Source organism: Euleptes europaea, chromosome 3 (assembly GCF_029931775.1).
Source record: "Euleptes europaea isolate rEulEur1 chromosome 3, rEulEur1.hap1, whole genome shotgun sequence".
NCBI lineage: Eukaryota > Metazoa > Chordata > Lepidosauria > Squamata > Sphaerodactylidae > Euleptes > Euleptes europaea.
The window spans coordinates 119,150,105-119,173,105 of record NC_079314.1 but is presented as its reverse complement, the minus strand read 5'-3'; the positions used below and the strand labels follow the sequence as shown (position 1 = coordinate 119,173,105).

Here is a 23,001-nt window from a genome sequence, read left to right as displayed (position 1 = left end):
TTCTTCTCTGATTGGTCAGCTTTACAAACCCTGATTTTCACAATTGGTCAGTTTTCGAATACAAAAAAAGACCTTAAATTCATTCTAATACATATATTTTCCTGTTTACAATTATAAATATACATATATATGTGGGTTTTTTATTTCTTCACATATTGCATCATGTAGTTTTGTTTTCTGGCATTAGGTGAAACATATGCATACCTTTTTATTTACAAGGACAAAATCTCATTTATGTATTTTATGGGCTTATGCACTGCCTTCCTTGAAATCAGAGTGGTTTACGGCTATTAAGACCAGTCAATGAAACATAATAAATAAAACAACCGACAAAATCCTATCAGTACGGCTGTAGCGCAGTTATCAGCCATCTCAGCCTAAAGAAGATGCTGCTCTGCTGGGTGCATCAAAATAATTCAGCTAAAAGCTGATCCACAAAAGGGAAGCCTTGCTGTAGCCACATGGGGTAGCACTTCACATCATTTTATTTCTCTCTTTATTTAAGAATATTTATGCCCTGTTTGTCTTAGGAACTCAAGGCAACTTACAGTACAAATTACATTAAAAGCCAAACAAGTGATGCAGTTACACAAATAACAGTATAAAAGATTCATGGGATCGAAAAAAACATGCTTTGCAGAAGCTCGGCTACCAAACCTGCACACCTTTTTCCAAACAAAATGGCCGTCCAGAAAGTTGGTGAGGTCATGTGCCCTCTGCATGTGTTCTAGGACATTTTTTGTGTGTGCTGTCAAGTCCCGGCTGACCTATGGCGACCCCATAGGGTTTTCAAGGTAAGAGACATTTGGAAGTGGTTTGTCGTTGCCTGTCTCCCATCCATATACTAACCAGGGCCGGCCCTGCTTAGTTTCTGAGATCTGACGACATCAGGCTAGGCTGGGGCTATCCAAGTCAGCGCATTCTAGTTGGGGAGGGGCTATGGCTCAGTGGTAGAGCATCTGCATGGCAGGCAGAAGGTCCCAGGTTCAATCCACGGCATCTCCAGTTAAAGGGACTAGGCAAGTAGGTGATGTGAAAGACCTCTGCCTGAGACCCTGGAGAGCCGCTGCTGGTCTGAGCAGGCAATACTGACTTTGATGGACCCAGGGTCTGATTTACTGTAAGGCAGCTTTGTGTGTTCATGTGACATAGGTACCACAAGAGAAGAGGTACGTGCGTAGGCAGTGAGACTCATGCCACCTGCAAAGAGGCCACAGTAAGCAGGAACGGTGGTGCTCAGTAGAAGTGGGACGGAGGTTCATAAAGGGAGAGATGATTCAGTGTACATGTTGATGCCCGGCCGCAACTGGCTTCAAAGATAACAAACCGGCATTTTTGAACTGAGCTTGGAAGCATATAGGTAATCAGGGCATTTGCTGTAAAACGAGTGTAAATTTGCACAGAAAGTGGATGCTTACCTGTGGTCATGGCTGCCCACTTGGAAGGCTTTAAGATAGGGGTGGACATGTTCATGGAGGAGAGGGCTATCCATGGCTACTAGTTAAAATGGATACTAGTCATGATGCATCCCTATTCTCTCTAGTATCAGAGGAGCATGCCTATTATTTTGGGTACGGTGGGAACACAGGCAGGATGGTGCTGCTGCAGTCTTGTTTGTGGGCTTCCTAGAGGCACCTGGTTGGCCACTGTGTGAACAGACTGCTGGACTTGATGGACCTTGGTCTGATCCAACATGGTTTCCTTATGTTCTTATGAAATAGGGGATGAGTGGGAAATGTGATCCCCCCCCCACGGGTCCTTGTGGGTCCCCCCAGATCTGTATCTCCAATTTGTATTTCAGGTTGAAGAAAACAGGAAAGACTTACTGTTTTCCACTGATTTGTGGATGGGTGTCCGAGTTGCCTTCTGAATGGAATTCTTGGTTCCCCCTTGGCCTGTCCTAAAAGCACTTTATAGACGTAATTTATTGTCATATTAAGGGACAGTTTCAATTAACCAGCTGAGAGGAGGGGAGCCATTTCTCAGCCAGGACGTTAGAAGACAGTACAGTAAAGCGGTTTCTAATTGACAGCCCATTAAAGCAAGCGGGACTGTTCTCTTTCCAGCGTTTGTGCAGATCTCGATTTTTCTATAAAAACAAGACAGATTGCCGGGCAAAAGAATTTCACCCATTGCTGTGTGCCTGATTGTGTGTATGCGTACAAATGAATCTATGTTCCCTGATACTCTTACTAAACTAAATCTAAGTTGATAAATGGCAGCTTGATCATCTACGGCCAGATTACGGCCTCGCAACGTGCGCAGCAGCTCAGCGGATCACTCAAAGGCGGATTAAAGAAGAGCCCGCCCAAAAAGAGAGAGAGAGAGAATAATCCGAGCGTGTGTCCTCCAAATATTGCATTTGTGTCAGAAAGCCTGCTTTCATGCTTTAAAATGATAAAAAATTACAATCGATCCTTACAACTGTTGTGTTCATCTTTATTGATCAGGCCCAAGAAAGATAAATCGCTGCCCAAATGCGATTATAGTAAATGTTAGCATCAGAGGGGACCGCCGGTTGATGGAGGCCGATTCATCATCTCAAACGGTGACCCGTCCGTGCGCACGCCGCCGTCTCTCTGCTTGTCTAATCACATCCCTATTGATTTTATCTCTATCCACGGAACCTGGACGTGGCTGTGGCTGGACCAGCGAGATTGCTAAATGCAAAAGGGGGTCACCGGTGCAAAAGGGGATTTCATTTTCATTTTCTTACTCGCCAACGATGATTTATTAAAAAATAAACTACACCCCCCCCCAACCCGGTCACAAGCCTGGAACTTTGTTTTGCAGGCAAATGAATTATTAGGCCCGAATTGCTGGAGCAAGCTGGGAGCTGAGAGACCACTGCGCTCTCTCTGATCTCCACATGCTCTTTGGACTGTGGTATCTGTCACACCGTTTATTATAATTTGAGTAAGGGTGTGAGGCCCAAAACGCAATTTTAACTCTTCTTCTCAGCTTAATGTTTTTGCCAATGATTGTCGTGGATCCCAGGTGAATTCAGAATGGTCTCGGAAAGCATAAGGCTCAAATGATTAAATGCCTGGCCTTTTCCCTTTCCAGATGGAGTAGCCTTTCAGTGACCCAAGTTTGCTCACATCTTAAGCTGCTGCAAAGAAGCCCAGTTTCACCTCGGTCTGATTGGGCAGAGGAAGATGGGGATGGTTTTGTTGAGGCCTTTGCTTTGTTTACACAAGAGGAGGAGGAGGAGGAGTTGGTTTTTATATGCTGACTTTCTCTACCACTTAGGGAAGACTCAAACCAGCTTACAATCACCTTCCCTTCCCCTCCCCTCCTCCTCCCCACCCTGTGAGGTAGGTGGTGCTGAGAGAGTGTGACTAGCCCAAGGTCACCCAGCTGGCTTCATGTGTAGGGGTGGAGAAACACATGAACACATGCTGCCTTCTACTGAATCAGACCCTTGGTCCAACAAAGTCAGTATTGTCTACTCAGACCAGCAGCGGCTCTCCAGGTTCTCAGGCAGGGGTCTTTCACATCACCTACTTGCCTAGTTCTTTTAACTGGAGATGTCGGTGTGAGAGTTCCCAACTGAACTGTGCAAACTCCATAAAATCACTTGCTCAGGCGTTGATGCAGAAACAAGGGGTTTATTGAAGGCTTCAGACAGTTACAGGTCAAACACGGTTAAAAGTTGCAAGTGAGCACGTTTCCAAAACTACAGGGTTATATCCCCTACAGGGTAACTGGGTTCACACCTATGTTATGGGAAGCTACAAGATAAATGGGTACAATACAGACATCAATCGACCCCAGAGGATTGTTAGGGCCATCTGGCCTCCAAGGCCGAATCTAGCAAGAGGGAGTGACGCGGGCAAGAGGGAGTGAATCAAAGCACAGCAGGAAAGCAATCAGTCAGAGGGGAGGGCATCCCCGTCAGGTCCTAACAGATACGGCGCCTGAACCCAGGAAATGCCAAACGGTGTGAACTGCTTTTACGAGTTCAAAGGAAGGGGGAGCCGAGGCCAGCAGATACGGACATGCAAACCCTCACAGTCGGGTATTGAACCTGGAACCTTCTGCATGCCAAACAGATGCTCTCCCACTGAGCCACAGCCCCTCCCAAAACAAATCCAGTTCACCAGATTAGCCTCCACCGCTTATGTGGAGGAGTGGGGAATCAAACCCAGTTCTCCAGGTCAGAGTCCACCGCTCCAAACCACCGCTCTTAACCACTATACCACTCTGGCTCTCTGTTCGGGTAGGAAGACATTGTGGCAGTGCGCGAGGCTCAAGCTGTTATCCGCTAACCCCAAAGAGATTCAGATTTTGGCTCAGGAACGCTGGTCCATGGGAACCGGGTGGTACGAAAATCATTATGCACCTGGCAAACTCTCCCCTTTCCCTACAGTAAAAGTTGAGCAGCGCAGTCCACCATACCGTTTGCAGTGTGACAACATGGCTAGATATGTCTGCAAGAATTGGGGGCACAGGGACACTGTTGCCGGTGGCCCCTCTGTGGCCAGTAGGTTTGCCAGTCTCTAGGTGGTGGCTGGAGATATCCCGCTATTACAATAGATCTCCAGGCGACACAGATCAGTTCACCTGGAGAAAATGGCCGCTTTGGCCATCGGACTTTATGGCATTGAAGCCCCTCCCCAAACCCCGCCCTCCTCAGGCTTCCCCCAAAAAATCTCCCGCCGGTGGCGAAGAAGGACCTGGAAACCCTACTCCTAGATATGAGTTAAAAGCATTCAGAGCACACCAGAGATCATTAAAAGTATAGATCTTAAATAACTGAGTATAAATCGTACATAAACTGAAACACAGAGATGTGGGTATCAATCAGAGCACAGGTACAGATGTTGCAGATTTCTCTTACTGTTAGGGTTGCCAACCTCCAGGTGGTGGCTGGAGATCTCCTGCTATTACAACTGATCGCCAGCCGATAGAGATCAGTTCACCTGGGGAAAATGGCCACTTTGGCAATTGGACTCTATGGCATTACACCCTGCTGAGGTCCATCCCCTCCCCAAACCTTCCCTCCCCAGGCTCCACTCCCAAAATCTCCAGGTATTTCCAAACCTGGAGCTGGCAACCCAAGTGGCCAGAGTCATGCATGATCCGGTTCTTAAACCCAAGAAATGTAACTTGGGTTTCAGAACTGGAGCAGGTACAGAGGAGAGCAACGAGGATGATCAGGGGCCTGGAGACCAAGCCTTATGAGGAAAGGCAGAGGGAGTTGGGAATGTTCAGTCTGGAGAAGAGGAGGTTGAGGGGGGACATGATTGCTCTCTTTAAGTATCTGAAGGGCTGTCACTTAGAGGAGGGCAGGGAGCTGTTCCTGTTGGCAGCAGAGGGTAGGACTCGCAATAATGGGCTTAAATTGCAGGAGGAAAGGTACCGGCTGGATATTAGGGGAAATTTTTGTTACAGTAAGAGTTGTTCAACAGAGGAATCAGCTACCTAGGGAGGTGGTGAGCTCCCCTTCACTGGCAGTCTTGAAGCAGAGGCTGGACAAGCCCTTGTCAAGGATGCTCTAGACTGATCCTGCATTGAGCAGGGGGTTGGACTAGATGGCCTGTATGTCCTCTTCCAACTCTATGATTCTATGATTCTAACTCACCTGGAAGTCTCAGCCCAACTTTGAATGCCATGGGTGTCCTAGGGCAAACAGCAGGCTCCTGGCCTCTGCTCCCAATCCTCTGCAATATGTAGAAGTAGGAACAAAGGCTGCCTTTACACTGGTTGAAGGAAGAGTTGCTGAATGTTTTCCTTAATACTCTGAGCATTAAGGAAGAAATGCTATCTACGTATCATTGTGGCTTGGTTAATGGGATATTCTAACCATATGTGCTAGGATGTAGGTAGGGTTACCAATTTCAAAGCGAGACCTGGAACTCTCCCGGAATTACATCTGATGCCCACTCTACAGCGGTCAGTTCCCCTGGAGGAAATGGCTGCTTCTGAGGGCAGTATCATAGAGTCTAGGAGAAATGCAAGACCTAGAGTGACATCACAATCCTCTGAGCTCCCCCCCCCAGGCAATTCCCCCCCCAAATCTCTAGATATTTTCCAAGCTGGAATTGGCAACCCTAGATTTAAAAGAAAACGATACTGATATGATTCCAAGCCATGGTTTGTCACATTAATCTGGGAGGGTGTTTGGGCTTACGGCATGCCTCCCCTCAACCTATGTGTGACTAATAAATCCGACATTTCCCATTCAGTGTCTAAACTAGAGTTTGTTGTTAAGAGGTGTAAAATTTCTAGAGGCCATTTATGCAGGGTCGATTTTGATGCTCGCTCAAAGCTGCTTTTTCAAATCCACCCTTTAAAATGACTATTCACAGTCCCGATGCAAGAGGAGAAAGTCAAATTCCACCCCTGCCCCACTCACCTGCTCCTTCGTTCCTTCATTTGCATAGCCATTAGCAATGGCCGTTTGCATAGCTAAGCCACGGCTGTGATTTTTCATGGTTCCTTCAGTGAATGCTTCAGTGCATTGGGGTGGAGCAAATGCATTGGGGTGGAGCAAATACAAAAGGTCTCGTTAAAGGGGTTCTTAAGAAATGTGAAGCAGGTATGCCCCAGCTTCGCAGTGATGGCTGGAATGACAGCTCAGCATGAAGGAATAAAAAAAAATGCGGGGCACTTCAGCCTGGAACGCACTGCTAATTACCAAGCATAAATGGCCAGAAACTCTGAAGTAGCTGCGGAGGATGGAGCATTGTTTGGGGGGCACCGCAGGTCTTCCCACTGAGTATCCTGCGAGGGTGGGGTTTGCTGCCGCCGCCAACCAATGCATGTGCTTTTTTCCGACAAAACCCTTTAGATCTCATTGACAGTGGCGCATCTTAGTTTCCATTCTAACTGTGTAACGGAGTCATAAAAACCATTACATATCTAAAAATTACTGTGGTGACATTATTTCATCTCAAAAATGTCACGGCTTTATAGCCCATTGTCTCAGTGTGCCGCCTGCCCCATAGGGAAGCTGTGACATTTCGAGGTATAGGAAGAACCATTCCTGCTTTTCAGGTTCAAGTATTGTGTGCCCTTGATAGTTAGGGAGAGAGGGATGACTTGATAAAAGGGCAGTTGTACACTTCTTCAGAAGATGGGTTTGCACATCTGGGGTGGGCTAACTTTCCAGAGATGAACGTGCTTGTTCCATATCTTCTCTCTGAGTGGAAGGTACACATGAACACATGAAGCTGCCTTCTACTGAATCAGACCCTTGGTCCATCAAAGTCAGTATTGTCTACTCAAACCTCTCTGAGGTCTTTCACATCACCTACTTGCCTGGTCCCTTTAACTTGAGATGCTGGAGATTGAACCTGGGACCTTCTGCCTGCCAAGCAGATGCTCTACCACTGAGTCACAGCCCCTCCCTACTTTTAGATAGAAATAAAAAAACCTACGCTGAATCAATATCCTGCAGGTGGTATTGTATTCAGTATTATTTAATTTAGCAGCAACCATGTGCTTCATCAGTTAAGTTACAGTGCAGCCCAGAGGTGGACAGGGATCACTGGGTCGCTCCCCCAGTGACCCCTGCTTTATGCTCAGAGGAAAGCAAAAACCCTTCAGGATCTCTGGCCAATCTGGCCTGGAGGAAAATTTCTTCCTGGTGCCACTTTGGGATCATGAAGGAATTTTCCTCCAGGCCAGATTAGCCAGGGATCCTGGAGATTTTTGTCTTCCTCTGAGCATAGAGCAGGGGTCACTGTGGGAATGGAGGGGAGGTGTTCAGGGGGTTGGACTAGATGGTCCTCAAGGCCCCTTCCAGCTCCATGTTTCTAAAAGATCCTGTAGGAGTTGCATCATGTACATCTTCCTCTGAGCCCCTCAGGTGTGACTTCTTATCACCACTCACTAATTCAACTAAGGTAACCAGCTTTTGGGGAAGGAAGATGTCATCGTCTAGCCCAGTCTCATCAGATCTTGGAAGCTGAGCAGGGTCAGTACTTGGATGAGAGACCACCAAGGAAGGCTCTGCAGAGGAAGGCAATGGCACACCACCTCTGCTTCTCACGAGTCATGAAAGCCTTTTGCTGGGGTCGCTATAAGCCAGTTGTGACTTGATGTCATATACATACATGACCACCTTCTGCTGTGTTGCCTAACTCAGGTCGTTGCCTTGACCAAGAATGGATCAGAGTTCCTACGGATCAATGATTGGGAGTATGAAGAACTCGCATACAGCTTTGTTATTTAACTTAACTGGATTTCCAGTTTATCCTTTTTTCTTTGTTTTGTAAGAAATATCATGTCTTTTTCACTGCATGACAAGAGCTTTGAATGACCCAAGAGGGAAATCAAGGACACTCGTGGTTTGTTTAGGAATTCAGACACGTGGGCGCCATTTTAGTTTGCTGAATGTTGTTGAGCACAATAAATTAGGTGTTGGATTAAGGCATAGAATGTGCTGTGAGGCCAAATTAGCAGCTCCATCAGTTGTGTTTGTAAAAGTCCCTGGAAGGCTAACAGCGGTAAGTGAAATAGTCACTAACTATTATGAGCATCTGCTGTTGCGATTGGCTGAGTTTTGGCGATGTCACAAAGCCTAGAACAGCACTGAGGGGCTGTGAAAGATTGGGGGCAACCAGGCACAGGGCCTGAAGACCATGGATGCTGGGTGTGAAAAGGAGCCTGGTGACCGGGAGCAGAGGAACTGGAAAACAGAGGGAATCAGGGGGCCTGGTAAACAGGAAGCCACTGAAGAAGGTACCAAGGTAGGGTTGCCAGCTCCAGGTTGGGAAATTCCTGGAGATTTTTTTGGGGGGAGGTGGGGAGCCTGAGGAGGGCAGGGTTTGGGGAAGGGAGGGACTTCAGGGCCATAGAGTCCACCATGCAAAGCTCCCATTTTCTCCGGAGAGAAATGTCTGCCTCCTGGAGATCAGTTGTAATCCCCGAAGATCTCCAGCCACCCACCTGTAGGTTATTTAAAAAAACACAGCTATATGGCTTATATTTTCTTTCTCAAACTTACTACTATTGAAGAGCTTATTGTTATGTTACCCAAAATAAGGTGTTGGCTATAATAAATTTTCTTATGCCAAAGTATTTTTTATATAATGTTGTAAATCAAAACAATTTTATACAACAGTTATAATAACTGAAATTGCTGCCAAACAGTCTTTCTTAGCACTTTGTGCTTTAAACAATTCAAATCTTCACCATAAACCAAAAGAAATTACAAAAACGGTCCATGTAGTTCATATTAGGTGGGACAGCTTCCCGCTGAGTAGTGCTGTTTCAAAAGAAAATTCTTCAGCCACCCCTGGCCGTTTTTGTATTGCTTCAAAATTATATTGTTTAAATTTCTTCCAAAAGGATAGTAGTTTGTATGGTTTTTTTAGGATCATCTAGCAGTCAATGACCCTAGAAGCTAAAATGACTAAACTGAGGCTATCGTATTTTGGTCACGTCATGAGACGACAAGAGACACTGGAAAAGACAGTCATGCTAGGAAAAGTTGAAGGCAGCAGGAAAAGAGGAAGACCCAACAAGAGATGGATTGACTCAATAAAGGAAGCCACAGCCTTCAGTTTGCAAGATCTGAGCAAGGCCGTCAAAGATAGGACATTTTGGAGGACTTTCATTCATAGGGTCGCCATGAGTCGGAAGCGACTTGACGGCACTTTACACACGCACACACACACAGCAGTCACTGACTGGCTTCTATAGTCCCATCATGTAGTCCCACCATATAAGCCATACTGCTGTGTTTTTTTAAATAACATATTCTAGTACAGCTAAGTCATTATTGTGGGTTGTGACCACCTGTAGGTTGGCAACCGGAGGTCATGGGGGAGAAGGTGGGCGGAGTCAGAATTCTAACAGAAGCATGGTGGTGGGAAGTGTCACCAAGCTGCAGGTGACTTACGGCAACCCTGTAGGGTTTTCAAGGCAAGAGACGTTCAGAGGTGGTTTGCCGTTGCCTGCCTCTGTGTAATGACCCTGGACTTCCTTGGGGGTCTCCCATCCAAATACAAACCAGGGCTCACCCTGCTTAGCTTCCCAGATCTGATGAGAATGGTTAGCCTGGGCTACAGGATAAAGGAAGGTGGAGGTGATCTGAAATGTGTGTGTGTTAAGTGCCGTCAAGTCGCTTCCGACTCATGGCGGCCCTATGAATCAACGTCCTCCCAAATGTCCTATCTTTGACAGCCTTGCTCCGGTCTTGCAAATTGAGGGCCGTGGCTTCCTTTATAGTCAATCCACCTATTGTTGGGTCTTCCTCTTTTCCTGCTGTCCTCAACTTTTCCTAGCATGACTGTCTTTTCCAGTGACTCTTGCCTTCTCATAATATGACCAAAATATGACAGCCTCATTTTAGTCATTTTAGCTTCTAGGGGCAGTTCAGGCTTGATTTGATCTATAATAATTTGATCTGAAATAGCAGTTACCTATTCTCTGGTTTAAAAAGTGTTAACCATTTAGAACAAAAACAAGAACGCCCAGACAATGTTAGCTGTTGCTTATAATTATGCTGGTTAAAAGGTAAGTAATGTGGGCTGCAGACTGTCTTTGGGGCTTCAGAAATTATTGAACTTCCCAAAACACTTTTACCATTGCATAGAAGCTTTTGATATACTTCATAATTTACACTTCATCCTCCGCCCCCCTCTCCTTTTCAGAGTGCACAATTCTACAAAGTCACCACGGAGGAATTCCAGAAAGCCGTCAATGAGGTAGACGCCAGATTCAAGTAAGACCTTTTCCCTCTCGTATTATTTTTTTGACGACCATGAATCTGATTTTAGCTTTTGTTCATGTGAAAGAGGAAAAGGAAAGAGTGTCTCATCCTCTCTCTCCTCTCTCTCTCTCTCTCTGTCTCTCTCTCTCTTTCTCTCTCTTTTTCTCTCTCTGTGGTTGACAAGTGAAATAAAATAGGCTGTAGGTATTGGTTATTGAAAGGAACGGTGTTTTGACAGGCTCTCGGCCAACTGAATTGCAGTATTATTCAGCCCTGCTTAGAAATTCCAAGCATTCAGATACTCTTAGCATAGATATGATACTATATTGAGAGACACGAGGCTATGGAGAAGGGCACATTTCTTGGATGCTAAAGACTTGAGCATAAATACGTTTTAAAAATTCTACCATTTAACCTGTATTACTGTGGGGGTTCTTTGCCATCCAGTCACAGCTGACCTATGGTGACCCCGTAGGGTTTTCAAGGCAAGAGACGTTCAGAGGTGGTTTGCCATTGCCTGCCTCCATGTCACGCCCCTGATGTCTCCCATCCAAATACTTGCCAGGGTCAACCCTGTTTAGCTTCTGATGAGATCAGGCTAGCCTGTGCTATCCATGTCAGGGCATTAGTGGGGTACCGATGTTTATAGAAGTTGTTGTTTTTAGAAGCCGACTTTCTCTACCACTTAAGGAAGAATCAAACCGGCTTGCAATCACCTTCCCCTCCTCTCCCCACAACAGACATTCTGTGAGGTAGGTGGGGCTGAGAGAGCTCTAACAGAGCTGTAAGTTGCCCAAGGTCACCCAGCTGGCTTCGGGTGTAGGAGTAGGGAAACAAATCCAGTTCACCAGATTAGCCTCCGCCGCTCATGCAGAGGAGTGGGGAATCAAGCCCTCTTCTCCAGATTAGAGTCCACCGCTCCAAACCACCACTCTTAATCACTACACCACACTGGTGTAAGCCTGTTAGAATGTAAGCCTGTTGTGGTGTATAATTTTAGAATGCAGCACATCTTTGTAGTACAAGATACAGTTCTTTGTTTGAATGCCCTGTAGAAATAACTATTTGTGCATTTGTGTGGAATCGCTTCCTTCCCAGTGTCGCTTTGTAAGGTATTGAAATCAGCAGTTTAATTCTGTCCTCGGTGTTGAAGGTCGGGTTAAATTATCTTTCCTTGGGAGGGTTAAGTGAAGATCCAGTAATGGGGGGGGGGGGTTTAACTCTGACACTTTGCCCCGGGCTTTTCTTCTGCTGCTGTTAATGCCTGCAAGAAAGCCTCATCAATCATGTTTTGTGGCTTTTTGTTTTTGAATTTTTTTAACCCCCTTTTCCTGCCGTCATCTGATTGTCGCTGTCAATAGAAGACAGAGACGGGTGTTCTATTGTTGTCCAGAAGTCTGTCGTGGCCATACGATTGTTGGCCTCGCAGACAACCTCTCTTTATAGTTGCTATAATAACTTGATAAGGATCGTAAAGGAGGCCTTCAGGCTGATCATTGCTTGAGTCCGCCTTCCCACAATGCTCGTCTCAAGGATGAGATCGTGTTTGTGTTTTTCAGTCTGTCTTTAGATAACAAATGTTTGAGGAACCTCTTCATTGTGAAGAGAGCGTGGGCCTGTCACGAATCTGAACATGTGAACATACAAAGCTGCCTTTTGTCAGTCAGCCTAAACCAGTATGTTCCCCAGCATCTGCTACCTGGTGGCGTGGATATGGCCAGAAATATAGGGGAACAGTTGCTGGACGTCACCAAAAAGATCACAGAAGAAGAAGAGTTGGCTTTTATGTGCCAACTTTCTCTACCAATTAAGGGAGACTCAAACCGGCTTACAATCACCTTCCCTTCCCCTCCCCACAACAGACACCCTGTGAGGTAGGTGGGGCTGAGAGAGCTGGCTTCATGTGTAGGAGTGGGGAAACAAATCTAGTTCACCAGATTAGCCTCCACCGCTCATGTGGAGGAGTGGGGAATCAAACCTGGTTCTCCCGATCAGACTCCACTGCACCGATCAGACTCCACCGCTCTTAACCACTACACCATGCTGGCTATCACACCATGCTGGCTCTCACACCATGCTGGAGGATGTTGTGGCACGCGTCATCAGAACTAACTTGGTCTCTGATGAAAGCATGCCAAGAAGGGAGTCTAGAGACCCAGAATAGCCTTGAAGAGCAGTAACAAGAAGAAGAAGAAGGCTGATGGTTGAGGACAGCTACGGTTTTTCATCAAAGCTGGCCTCCCTGTCCCTCCCCACCTCTTTCATTAACATCTTTATTTAGGTTGACTACTAGGTGGGGGGGATTACCTGCTCTATTTATTTCTCATTGGTCCTGCCTACCAGATATACCACTGAGGAGAGCCATTTTATGTCTTTCTGTACTGATCTTTGCTGATTTTATTGATATGTCTGGGGCTGGTTTTTATTGTGTTTATTGTTATACAAATGGTTTTAATGTATTTTACTGAATTTGGTGTGCTGATTCTGTTGTAAGCCGCTCTGTGCCCAGCTTTTGTCAGGGAGAGCGGCATATAAGAAAAATAATAAATAAAATAAATAAATAAATACAAAGAGTAAGACAATTATATGGCTTTGTGTAGACCTGGATGGCCCAGGCTAGCCTGATCTCGTCAGATCTCAGAAGCTAAGTAGGGTCGGTCCTGCTTAGTACTTGGATGGGAGACCAAGGAGGACCAGGGTCGCTATGCAGAGGCAGGCAATGGCCAACCACCTCTGTTAGTCTCTTGCCTTGAAAACCCGTCTGGGTTGCCATAAGATGGCTGCGACTTGACGGCACTTCACACACACACAGAGGTTAGAAGCCGTCCAACCCATTATCAACAGATGCAGTTCGTTGAGGCCCAGGTGCAGAAGCATCTGAGAATTGCAAGAATGTCCAACTTCCCCTTATTTAGAACTTTAAATTGCTAGAAATCAAGATGGTGCAAGAAGAACAATTGGACGTATTTGTTTTTCCCCCAAGCTACGCTTTCAAAATAAAAAATGTTTTATGTATAACCCAGCACAAAGCACTGCTGGCAAACTTATGGAAATAAGTATACGTTTTCACATACATAATATTGACAAAATACAGCTGCAGACAAATAATTAAGGTACAGTTGTTAGGGTTTATCTATCTGTCTTGCAGAAAAATAAATCCAAACAGAGAACAAAGCATTTCCATTAAGAGGGGTTACCTGTCCTCCTTGTTTTCCGAGGGACGTTCTGTGTTTGACTGTTTTCTGAAATTGGTTCAGATCCAGTTTTTTCTTTTACTTCCCGTCTATGTTTTGCACTTCCAGGGCAGAGGCTACCCGAGGAATGGGGTTGTCTGCATCCCTGAGAGCTAGACCTAAGAGGCTGACTTGTGAGCCAAGATGTTCTGATCTCACCTCTGCCGTGAATTAATGAAATGGACTGAAGGAAATGGGCAGTTTCATAGAATCATAGCACCATAGAGTTGGAAGGGGCCATACAGGCCATCCAGTCCAACCCCCTGCTCAATGCGGGATCAGCCTAGAGCATCCCTGACAAGTGCTTGTCCAGCCTCTGCTTCAAGACTGCCAGTGAGGGGGAGCTCACCACCTCCCTAGAAAGCTGAGTCTCAGTTTCTCAGCCTCTTCTTCCACCCTGGGTAATATGGGGTAATAACACCAAGAGGGTCTCTCATGTTGAGCCTTAGGTTGCCAACCTCCAGGTACTAGCTGAAGATCTCCTGCTATTACAACTGATCTCCAGCTTATAAAGGTCAGTTCACCTGGAGAAAATGGCCGCTTTGGCCATTGGACTCTATGGCATTGAAGTCCCTCCCCTACGCAAAACCCACCCTCCTCAGGCTCCGCCACAAAAAAACTCCCACCAATGGCAAAGAGGGCCCTGGCAACCCTAGCCTGCAGGCACTTGTGAAATTTTGACAAAAGGTAATGGGTGCCACTGGAAAATGGCTGCCATGGAGGCAGGTAGGGCCAATCACAACATGCTAGGGGGGTGTTGTTCTGCAGGCCCAAAGGCTGTGTGCCCTGGCCTCTTCTGAAGCTGCTCGTACACTGAGGAGGTGGTGAATAGCCAGATTATTTTCTTGATTTGGCGGAGTTGATTATGGCTGTGAAGCCAGTGGGGTGGGGGATCCCCCCCACCCTGAGCTCTTTTTGCCTGCCTCTCGCTATAATGGGTATAAATTATGGGCAGAAAGGTACTGGCTGGACGTTAGGAAAAATTTATTTGCAGAGACAGTAGTTCAGCAGTGGAATCAGCTGCCTAGGGAGGTGGTGAGCTCCCCCTCTCTGGCATCCTTCAAACAGCGGCTGGATGAACACTTGTCAGGGATGCTCTAGGCTGATCCTGCATTGAACAGGGGGTTGGACTGGATGGCCTGTGTGGCCCCTTCCTACTCTATGATTCTAAGTGGTGGCTGGGAGAAGAAAAATTAAACCCTCAGTATTGCCAGTGTGACATAAATTACCATAGAGTTTCTGCCGATTCAGCCTGGCAGCCCTGTAAACACCGTTTAGTTTCCGTTTCCAAAGAGAGGGGAGGAATTTGTTCACTGCATGTCCCCTGGGTACAGAAAGAAGAAAAAGGAGAAAACAGATAGGGGAAATTTTACATTTTGTGGTTTGCCCGTGCCCAGGCTAATTCAAGTGTCTAACATAACCTCATAGTAGCCTGTATTAATTCAAGATCTGACTAATTTAACTGGTATTTAAAAAAACTATTATTAGTCATTAACTAATCTATCTGTATTAAACTTGACTGATAGGCTATTATAAAAATACATCTTGATTAGTAGTTGAACCTTTGTTTCCATTATAGAATTATATAAATTATACACAAACTATAATAAACACTAATCAACATAAATTTTTGAAATCTTAGTTGTATCTACTGTCCCGCATTGTAATTGAAATATTAGTGACCCTTTTCGTAAACATTGTGGTCAGCTGCAGTACTGCAGCCAAAAGCTCTGCTCACGACCTGAGTTCGATCTCGACGGGAGTCGGTTTCAGGTAGACGGCTCAAGGTTGACTCAGCCTTCCATCCTTCCGAGGTCAGTAAAATGAGCACCCGGCTTGCTGGGGGTAAAGTGTAGATGACTGGGGAAGCCAATGGCGAACCACCCCATAAACACAGTCTGCCTAGTAAATGTCGGGATGTGACGTCACCCCATGGGTCAGGAATGACCCGGTGCTTGCACAGGGGGCTACCTTTACCTTTAACATAACATCTTCTTAATTTCTTTTGTTGCCATTTGGGGAGGGGGCTGGAAGAATTGGGTAGAGCATCTGCTTGGCATGCAGGAGGTCACAGGTTCAATCCCCGGCATCTCCAGTTAAAGGGACTAGGCAAGTAGATGAAAGACCCCTGCCTGAGACCTTGGAGAGCCGCTGCAAGTCTGAGTAGACAATACTGACTTTGATGGACCAAGGGTCTGATTCAGTATAAAGCAGCTTCATGTGTTCATGTGAGTCTGCCTTCATACATAAATGTTAGACAATCTCACAAGTTTCAGTTAAGCACGTATTCTTCACTGGCATTGGAGCGTGGCTCGATCTGAGTAAATTTATGCAAAATTCGGTGAAAAGCCTGAGAGGGACGCTCTTCTTCAGCTGTCTCCTGTTCAATTTAAGTTGAACGTGAGGATTGAGGACAGGGTTTTTTTTGAGCCAGAGTGCCTTTAAGAGTGTGCTTAATTGCCTGTAAAAGGCGAATTAAACAAGGTTGAACTGCTAAATTTGTAATTCTGCTAAATGCATAAACCAATGTACTGCATGTCAGTGTGACTTCAAGTTGGGAGTGTGAGATTAATAGAACTAATTGCAATATTGTTGCAAAGCAGGTCCCCTTAATAATGGCAAACATGCCTAGAATTTTTTAGTATGTTTCCCACTGGAAGATTCACGTTCTACTTCAGTTTGTAAACCAAGGCTTCTCAGACAAGGCCTACTTTTTTTCTTTTGGCAGTGGCTTCAGTGGTACTAGTATGATAGCATTATTGTGACTGTCCTGTGTGTCATTTGAGTTTGAGTGTGTCATATGTAGACAAGCTGGAACGTGTCCAGAGGAGGGCAACAAAGATGTTGAGGGGTCTGGAGACCAAGTCCTGTGAGGAAAGGTTGAAGAAGCTGGGTATGTCTAGCCTGAAGAGGAGAAGACTGAGAGGGGATGTGATAACCATCTTCAAGGACTTGAAGGGCTTTCATAGAGAGGAGGGTGCCGAGTTGTTTTCTGTTGCCCCAGAGGGTCGGACCAGAACCAGCAGGTTGAAATTAAATCCAAAGAGTTTCCGTCTAGACATTAGGAAGAATTTTCTAACAGTTACAGAGGTTCCTCAGTTGTACAGGCTTCTTCGGGAGGTGGTGTGCTCTCCTTGCCCTGGAGGTTTTGAAGCCGAGGCTAGATGGCTATCTGTCAGCAATGCTAATTCTGTGACAACAGGCAGATGATGAGAGGGAGGGCTCCTTGGCCATCTTCTGGTCACTGGGGGTGTGGGGGGAAGGTGGTTGTGAATTTCCTGCATTGTGCAGGGGGTTGGACTAGATGACCCTGGTGGTCCCCATGATTCTACATGGTGGAAGGGCTGTAGCTCAGTGGTAGAGCATCTGCTTGGCATGCAGAAGGTCCCAGGTTCAATCCCCGGCATCTCCAGTTAAGGGGACTGGGCAACTAGGTGATGTGAAGGACCTCTGCCTGAGACCTTGGAGAGCTGCTGCCGGTCTGAATAGACAATACTGACTTTGATAGACCAAGGGTCTGATTCAATATAAGGCAACTTCATGTGTTCATATGTATGTGTTCATGACTTGAGCATAGATACCTGCACAGGGAAGAAGTAGGCCCACCGAAATAACAGAACCTTGATTTTTCCCATCGTTCTCATCACATGAACACACAAAACAGGATTTCATTAATTTGTTTATAACATTTCTGTCCTGGCTTCCAAGGGCCCCGAGGCTGCAAACAATGGAGGAGGAGGAGGAGGAGAGTTGGTTTTTATACGCTGCTTTTCTCCACCTTTAAGGAGTCTCAAAGCAGTTTACAATCACCTTCCCTTGTGGGGCTGGGAGAGCTCTAAGAGATCTGTGACTAGCCTAAGGTCACCCAGCTGGCTTCATATGGAGGAGTGAGAAAACCAACCCAGTTCTCTAGATTAGAGGAGGAGGAGTTGGTTTTTATACCCTGCTTTTCTCTACCTTTAAGGAGTCTCCTTTCCTTCCTCTCCCCACAACAGGCACCTTGTGAAGTAGGTGGGGCTGAGAGAGTTCAGAGAGAACTGTGACTGGCCCAGGGTCACCCAGCAGGCTTCGTGTGGAGGAGTGGGGAATCGAACCCGGTTCTCCAGATCATAGTCCGCCGCTCTTAACCACTTCACCATGCTGGCTCTCACGCGTGGTAAAAAAAATAATTAACATTTTTACCACGTGCGTGGTAAAAAAAAAAACCCCACATTTTAAAACCATTAATATCAGTCCCCCTCGTACACACATCATTAAAACAAATTAAAAACAGAGTTGAAGTACGTACAAAGACAGAAAAACAATAATTAAATCATTGGTCAGGAAGGAGGTACCATTGAGGGTACGGCAAGCGAAACAAAGAGATCTTCACCTGCTAGTGGAAGCCTGCAACAGGGGGGGACAGGCAAGTCTCCCTGGGAAGAGTGTTCCAGAGCTTTTGTGCCATGGCCTGCGGCTGGCAACTGGTGTGAGACTGACTTGTGGGAAGGGGCAACGGCAACATAATGACTTTGCCGACGGTGCTGTATCATTTGGCCCAAGCTCTATGGTTTAACCATAGAGTTTTGACCGGTTACAGTGTCGGCAGCGGCGTGATGACATCACTTCATCACTTCACTGAGAGCCAGCGTGGTGTAGTGGTTAAGAGTGCTGGTTTGGAGCAGTGGACGCTAACCTGGAGAACCGGGTTTGATTCCCCACTCCTCCACATGAGCGGCACACTCTAATCTGGTGAACCGGGTTGGTTTCCCCGTTCCTGCACATGAAGCCAGCTGGGTCACCTTGGGTTTGTCACAGCTCTCTTAGAGCTCTCTCAACCCCACCTACCTCACAGGGTGTCTGTTGTGGGGAGAGGAAGGGAAGGTGATTGTAAGCCGGTTTGATTCTTCCTTAAGTGGCAGAGAAAGTCAGCATAGAAAAACCAATTCTTCTTCTGGTCATGCTGAAAGTGACTTTATCATGTCAGGATGCTGCTGATCACCCGGCTATCACCTTCCCCCTTCACTCCCTCACAGAGTTGTTGTGAGGATAACATGGAGGAATGGAGAAGGATGTAAGCCTCCTTGGGTCCTCATTAGGGAGAGAGGTGGGACATAAATAAATTAAATAAGTAAATAGTCTATCCAAGAAGTTGGTATCTTTTGGGGCTGGGTTTTAATTCTTGCAAGCTGCTTTGGGAGCCAGTCTTAGCTGAAAAGCGGGGTATAAGTTTTTGTAAGTTAAATAAATCAACTAATGAAAGGTAAAGACAGCAACATTGCGAAGGGAATGGTTTTTCATTCAGGACACGGCGCTTTGTTATATGTTGAAATTTTCTGGACAGCTTGTAAGAAAGCACCCTCTTCTGCCTGTTTTGTGATCCTTTCCCCCTGCCGCAGAAGGACAGTACTTAAATTTTATTTTAAAAGCTCATCTCAGTTGACTTCTCTTCTTTCCATTCTTGCTTCAGGCCTTTGAATTACACAAGATGTGGTTTGAGCAGGTTTAATGGCCAATTCACCCTTTCAAAGAGAAAGGGGGGAGGGGACTTTTGTGTCCTGTCTAGGATTTATCACAGATCTAACAAGCTTGCCGTACATTGTCTGTCTGTGATGCTTACCTTTGCCTTCTCATTATCAGTTTCTGTGCTGCATGGATTTGTGACAATATTCCAAAATGCACTGGTTATATGTGTATATATATTTTTTATCTTGCGAGGCCTTGAATCGCATTGATCAAATCCTAAATTGTCGACTGGTTTATCTCTCTTTAAGACACTAATTCGCATTGATCAAATTCTAAATGATCAGGTTGAGCTAGTTCCTGCAGTACACAAATTATATTAAAACAACATTACCAGGCCATGCTGCCTTTTTCTAATGCAGGCGTTACGTTATCCACAGTTGCATTATAACCAGAATGATTATATTACGGCGATGTCTTGTTTGTAATGAAACGTTTACACAAGGCAGGGAGAAAAAAGAGAGTGCAGCATTACAGGAAGAGCTTGGCTTTGGGCAAAAGGATCTGGGCTTTAATAGAGTAATTACGTTTTACATTTCCCTCTGATTCCGTTTTCTTCACCGTTGAAGGTCTGGAAGCAGGAAGCTTGGCAGCTCTGGTGATTACATTTTCTTCTCCCATGATCCTTGGTTATTCATTTAGGGGTTGAGCACAGGGACTAGAGACATGATCGCCTTACAGGAGCTTTCTTTTAACCTGTGTGCTCTAGTGGTTAGAGCAGGGCTCCCCCACCATTTTGAGCCTGTAGGCGCCTTTGGAATTCTTTTTTTTTTTTTAATATAAATTTTAATGATTTTTACAAAAAAGAAAATTCTGACAGAGGGTGGTGGGCACAGCCACAAAATGACTGCTGTGGGAGGCGGAGCCACTCACAAAATGGCGGCCGTGGGTGGTGGAGCCATTCTCAGAATGGCTGCAGTGAGAGGTGAGTTTATGCATAACTCTGATCGTAGCTCCTCAGCGTTTCAGACAGAAACTCTGTTAAATGGGATGCCTTTAAAAATTAAAAGATTGTTTAAAATATTTTCTTGCATGCTCACAAAATAAGCATGCATATTGAGCTAGCTAAGGAGCCTACTTATGCAAACAGAAAAGGAAAAAATGCTTCTCCTGGCTTCTTTCCTGCTTTACACGAGCCCAGACATTTTCATCTTGAACTATTTCTTGTAATAATGACAGTAGGTGCTGATGGGTTGGGTGGAGCTCATTGTACCCTCTAGGTGTACAGCAAGGGAGAAATTATGGCCAGATTTTGGTACGACCATAAATGATTTTTGAAAACGTACCAGAATTTGATGTTATTATCTAGTTTAAATAATTTTTTATTATATAAAATATGAAGGGTACAAAAGAAAATGGGGAAAGGGGAATATATGAACATCGAACACATGGTGACAGAAAAACTGAAAATAAGAATTCTAACGCAGAACAGGCAAAAAACATTGCCATAATTTTTCATCACTTGGGCTAATTATATAAATGAAATATACAAAAAGTTATCACTATCTATGTCTGGTTGATATGTTAGCAAACCTAGTGATTGTCTGTAAATGAAATTAAAGTTACATTGTAATGCGTCCAACTAAAATCTCGTCTATCCGTTTCTCGTTGTTCACCATGAGCCTCAACGTAATTATGAAACTGTTTCCATGTCTCATAATGCTGCTCAAAGGCAAAATTGTTACTGGCGTTTAACACGTTGGTCATTTTTGCCGTATTAGCGTATTCCATTAATTTATCCTTCCATTCTGCTATATCCAGAATAAGTGATTGTTTCTGTTTCCTCGCTGAAACCACCCTTGCGGCAGTGGTAGAATTTGATTTTATTATCAACTTACTCCTGAATTATAAAAATATATTCCAACAGGAAGGATCTGATGACTTCAAGTAGAAGTTCCAGTTGGGTGCATTAAGTGTTTTAGCAGTACTGACCTATTGGGGTTTAGCAGTGCTGATCTATTGGACAGGAAGACACATTTGTATGTTCAGAATTGTTGTTATCTCTCCAGCGCCTATGATAGGCCAAACTGGGTATTTGGGCTGATCAATGGACAATATATAAATTAGAAGTACTAACAGCTCTCCTTGGGGTAGGGACTTATCCCAGGAGTGCACCAAATATTTCCCAAGAACAGCTGTAGTGTGAAGTGAATTAGTAAATCCTTGGGAAGTTGGCTTGCCCCTGCGACAGCATGAAAGGCTGAAGACCAAACTGGGGCCTAGGTTAGGTCCTGCTATGTGACTTTGGTGCAGTTCTTGTGTCGAGGTGTCAGGTTCATTAGAATGATACTGACGGGAAGCGCAACCCATCTGACAACTATAAACCCAACCAACTGAAACCTTAAAGCAGCTGAAAACACATTCCTCTCCATAAGCAGCCCAGAAAGAAGTCCACATGAGGTCTCCAGGGCCTTCCCTGGAGAGCCAGCGTGGCGTAGTGGTTAAGAAGAGCGGTGGTTTGGAGCGGTGGAGTCTGATCTGGAGAAGCGGGTTTGATTCCCCACTCCTCCATACGAGCGGCAGAGGCTAATCTGGTGAACTGGATTTGTTTCCATACTCCTACACATGAAGCCAGCTGGGTGACCTTGGGTTAGTCACAGCTCTCTCTGAATTCTCTCAGCCCCACCTACTACTTCACAAAGTGTCTGTTGTGGGGAGAGGAAGGAGATTGTAAGCCGGTTTGATTCTTCCTTAAGTGGTAGAGAAAGTTGGCTTATAAAAACCAACTCCTCCTTCTCCTCTTTCTTCATCTTCTTCTTTGTCTTCTTCGTCGTCGTCATCTTCTTCCTGGACAAACACATCTTACACAGACTTCCTACATACGCTATACAATTGGGTGTTGTTATGCAGTCTGCATGTTCCACCTGGGGGTAGGGCAAAGTGCTAGTCTTTTGGGAAGTTTTCCAAATGTCTGTCTTAAGCTTTATGGAGGTGGGGGGGGGGTGCCTAGATTTCGTCGAATCTCTTCTCCGAGTCTTCAGTCCTTTAAGCAGTGATTGCTTTATAACTGACAGCTTTAGTTTTCCCTACAGCAGCAGAGGCATTTTCCTTTCTTCCTTTGATCAATACAATCCATTAGGAATATAGAGTATCCAACACAGCTATATGAAATATTAATTAAGTGCATTTTAGCTAGATAAATGTGTACTCTGAATACAGTGGGAGCAGGAGACTCTGCGAGAGCAGGGTGTGTGGCTCATCTCCCCCACATGCAGTCATTTTAAAGACACACTTCAATATTTGCATGAGAGCCACGCAGAGTCATCCCTTGTAGCCAGTGTGGCGTAGTGGTTAAGAGCGACGGACTCTAATCTGGAGGACTGGGTTGGTTTCTCCACTCCGCCACATGAAGCCAGCTGGGTGACCTTGGGCCAGTCACAGTTCTCTCTGAACTCTCTCTGCCCCACCTACCTCACTAGGTGTCTGTTGTGGGGAGGGGAAGGGAATCATAAAATCACAGTGCTGTATTCTGCAAAGACAATGGAAAATTCTTAGAATCATAAAATCACAGAGTTGGAAGGGATCACCAGGGTCATCTAGTCCAACCCCCTGCACAATGCAGGAAATTCACAACTACCTCCCCCGCACACCCCCAGTGAC

At 45.5% G+C, this 23,001-nt stretch overlaps 1 protein-coding gene across 1 annotated transcript in view; it reads left to right on the top strand.

The window, feature by feature from the left end:
* Positions 1–23,001, top strand: part of CHCHD3 (coiled-coil-helix-coiled-coil-helix domain containing 3) — a 190,152-nt gene that overhangs the window by 120,885 nt on the left and 46,266 nt on the right. The window contains exon 4 of the mRNA XM_056846625.1: positions 10,608–10,678. Coding sequence (XP_056702603.1) covers positions 10,608–10,678 — 71 coding nt within the window. The remainder of the gene's footprint in view (positions 1–10,607; positions 10,679–23,001) is intronic.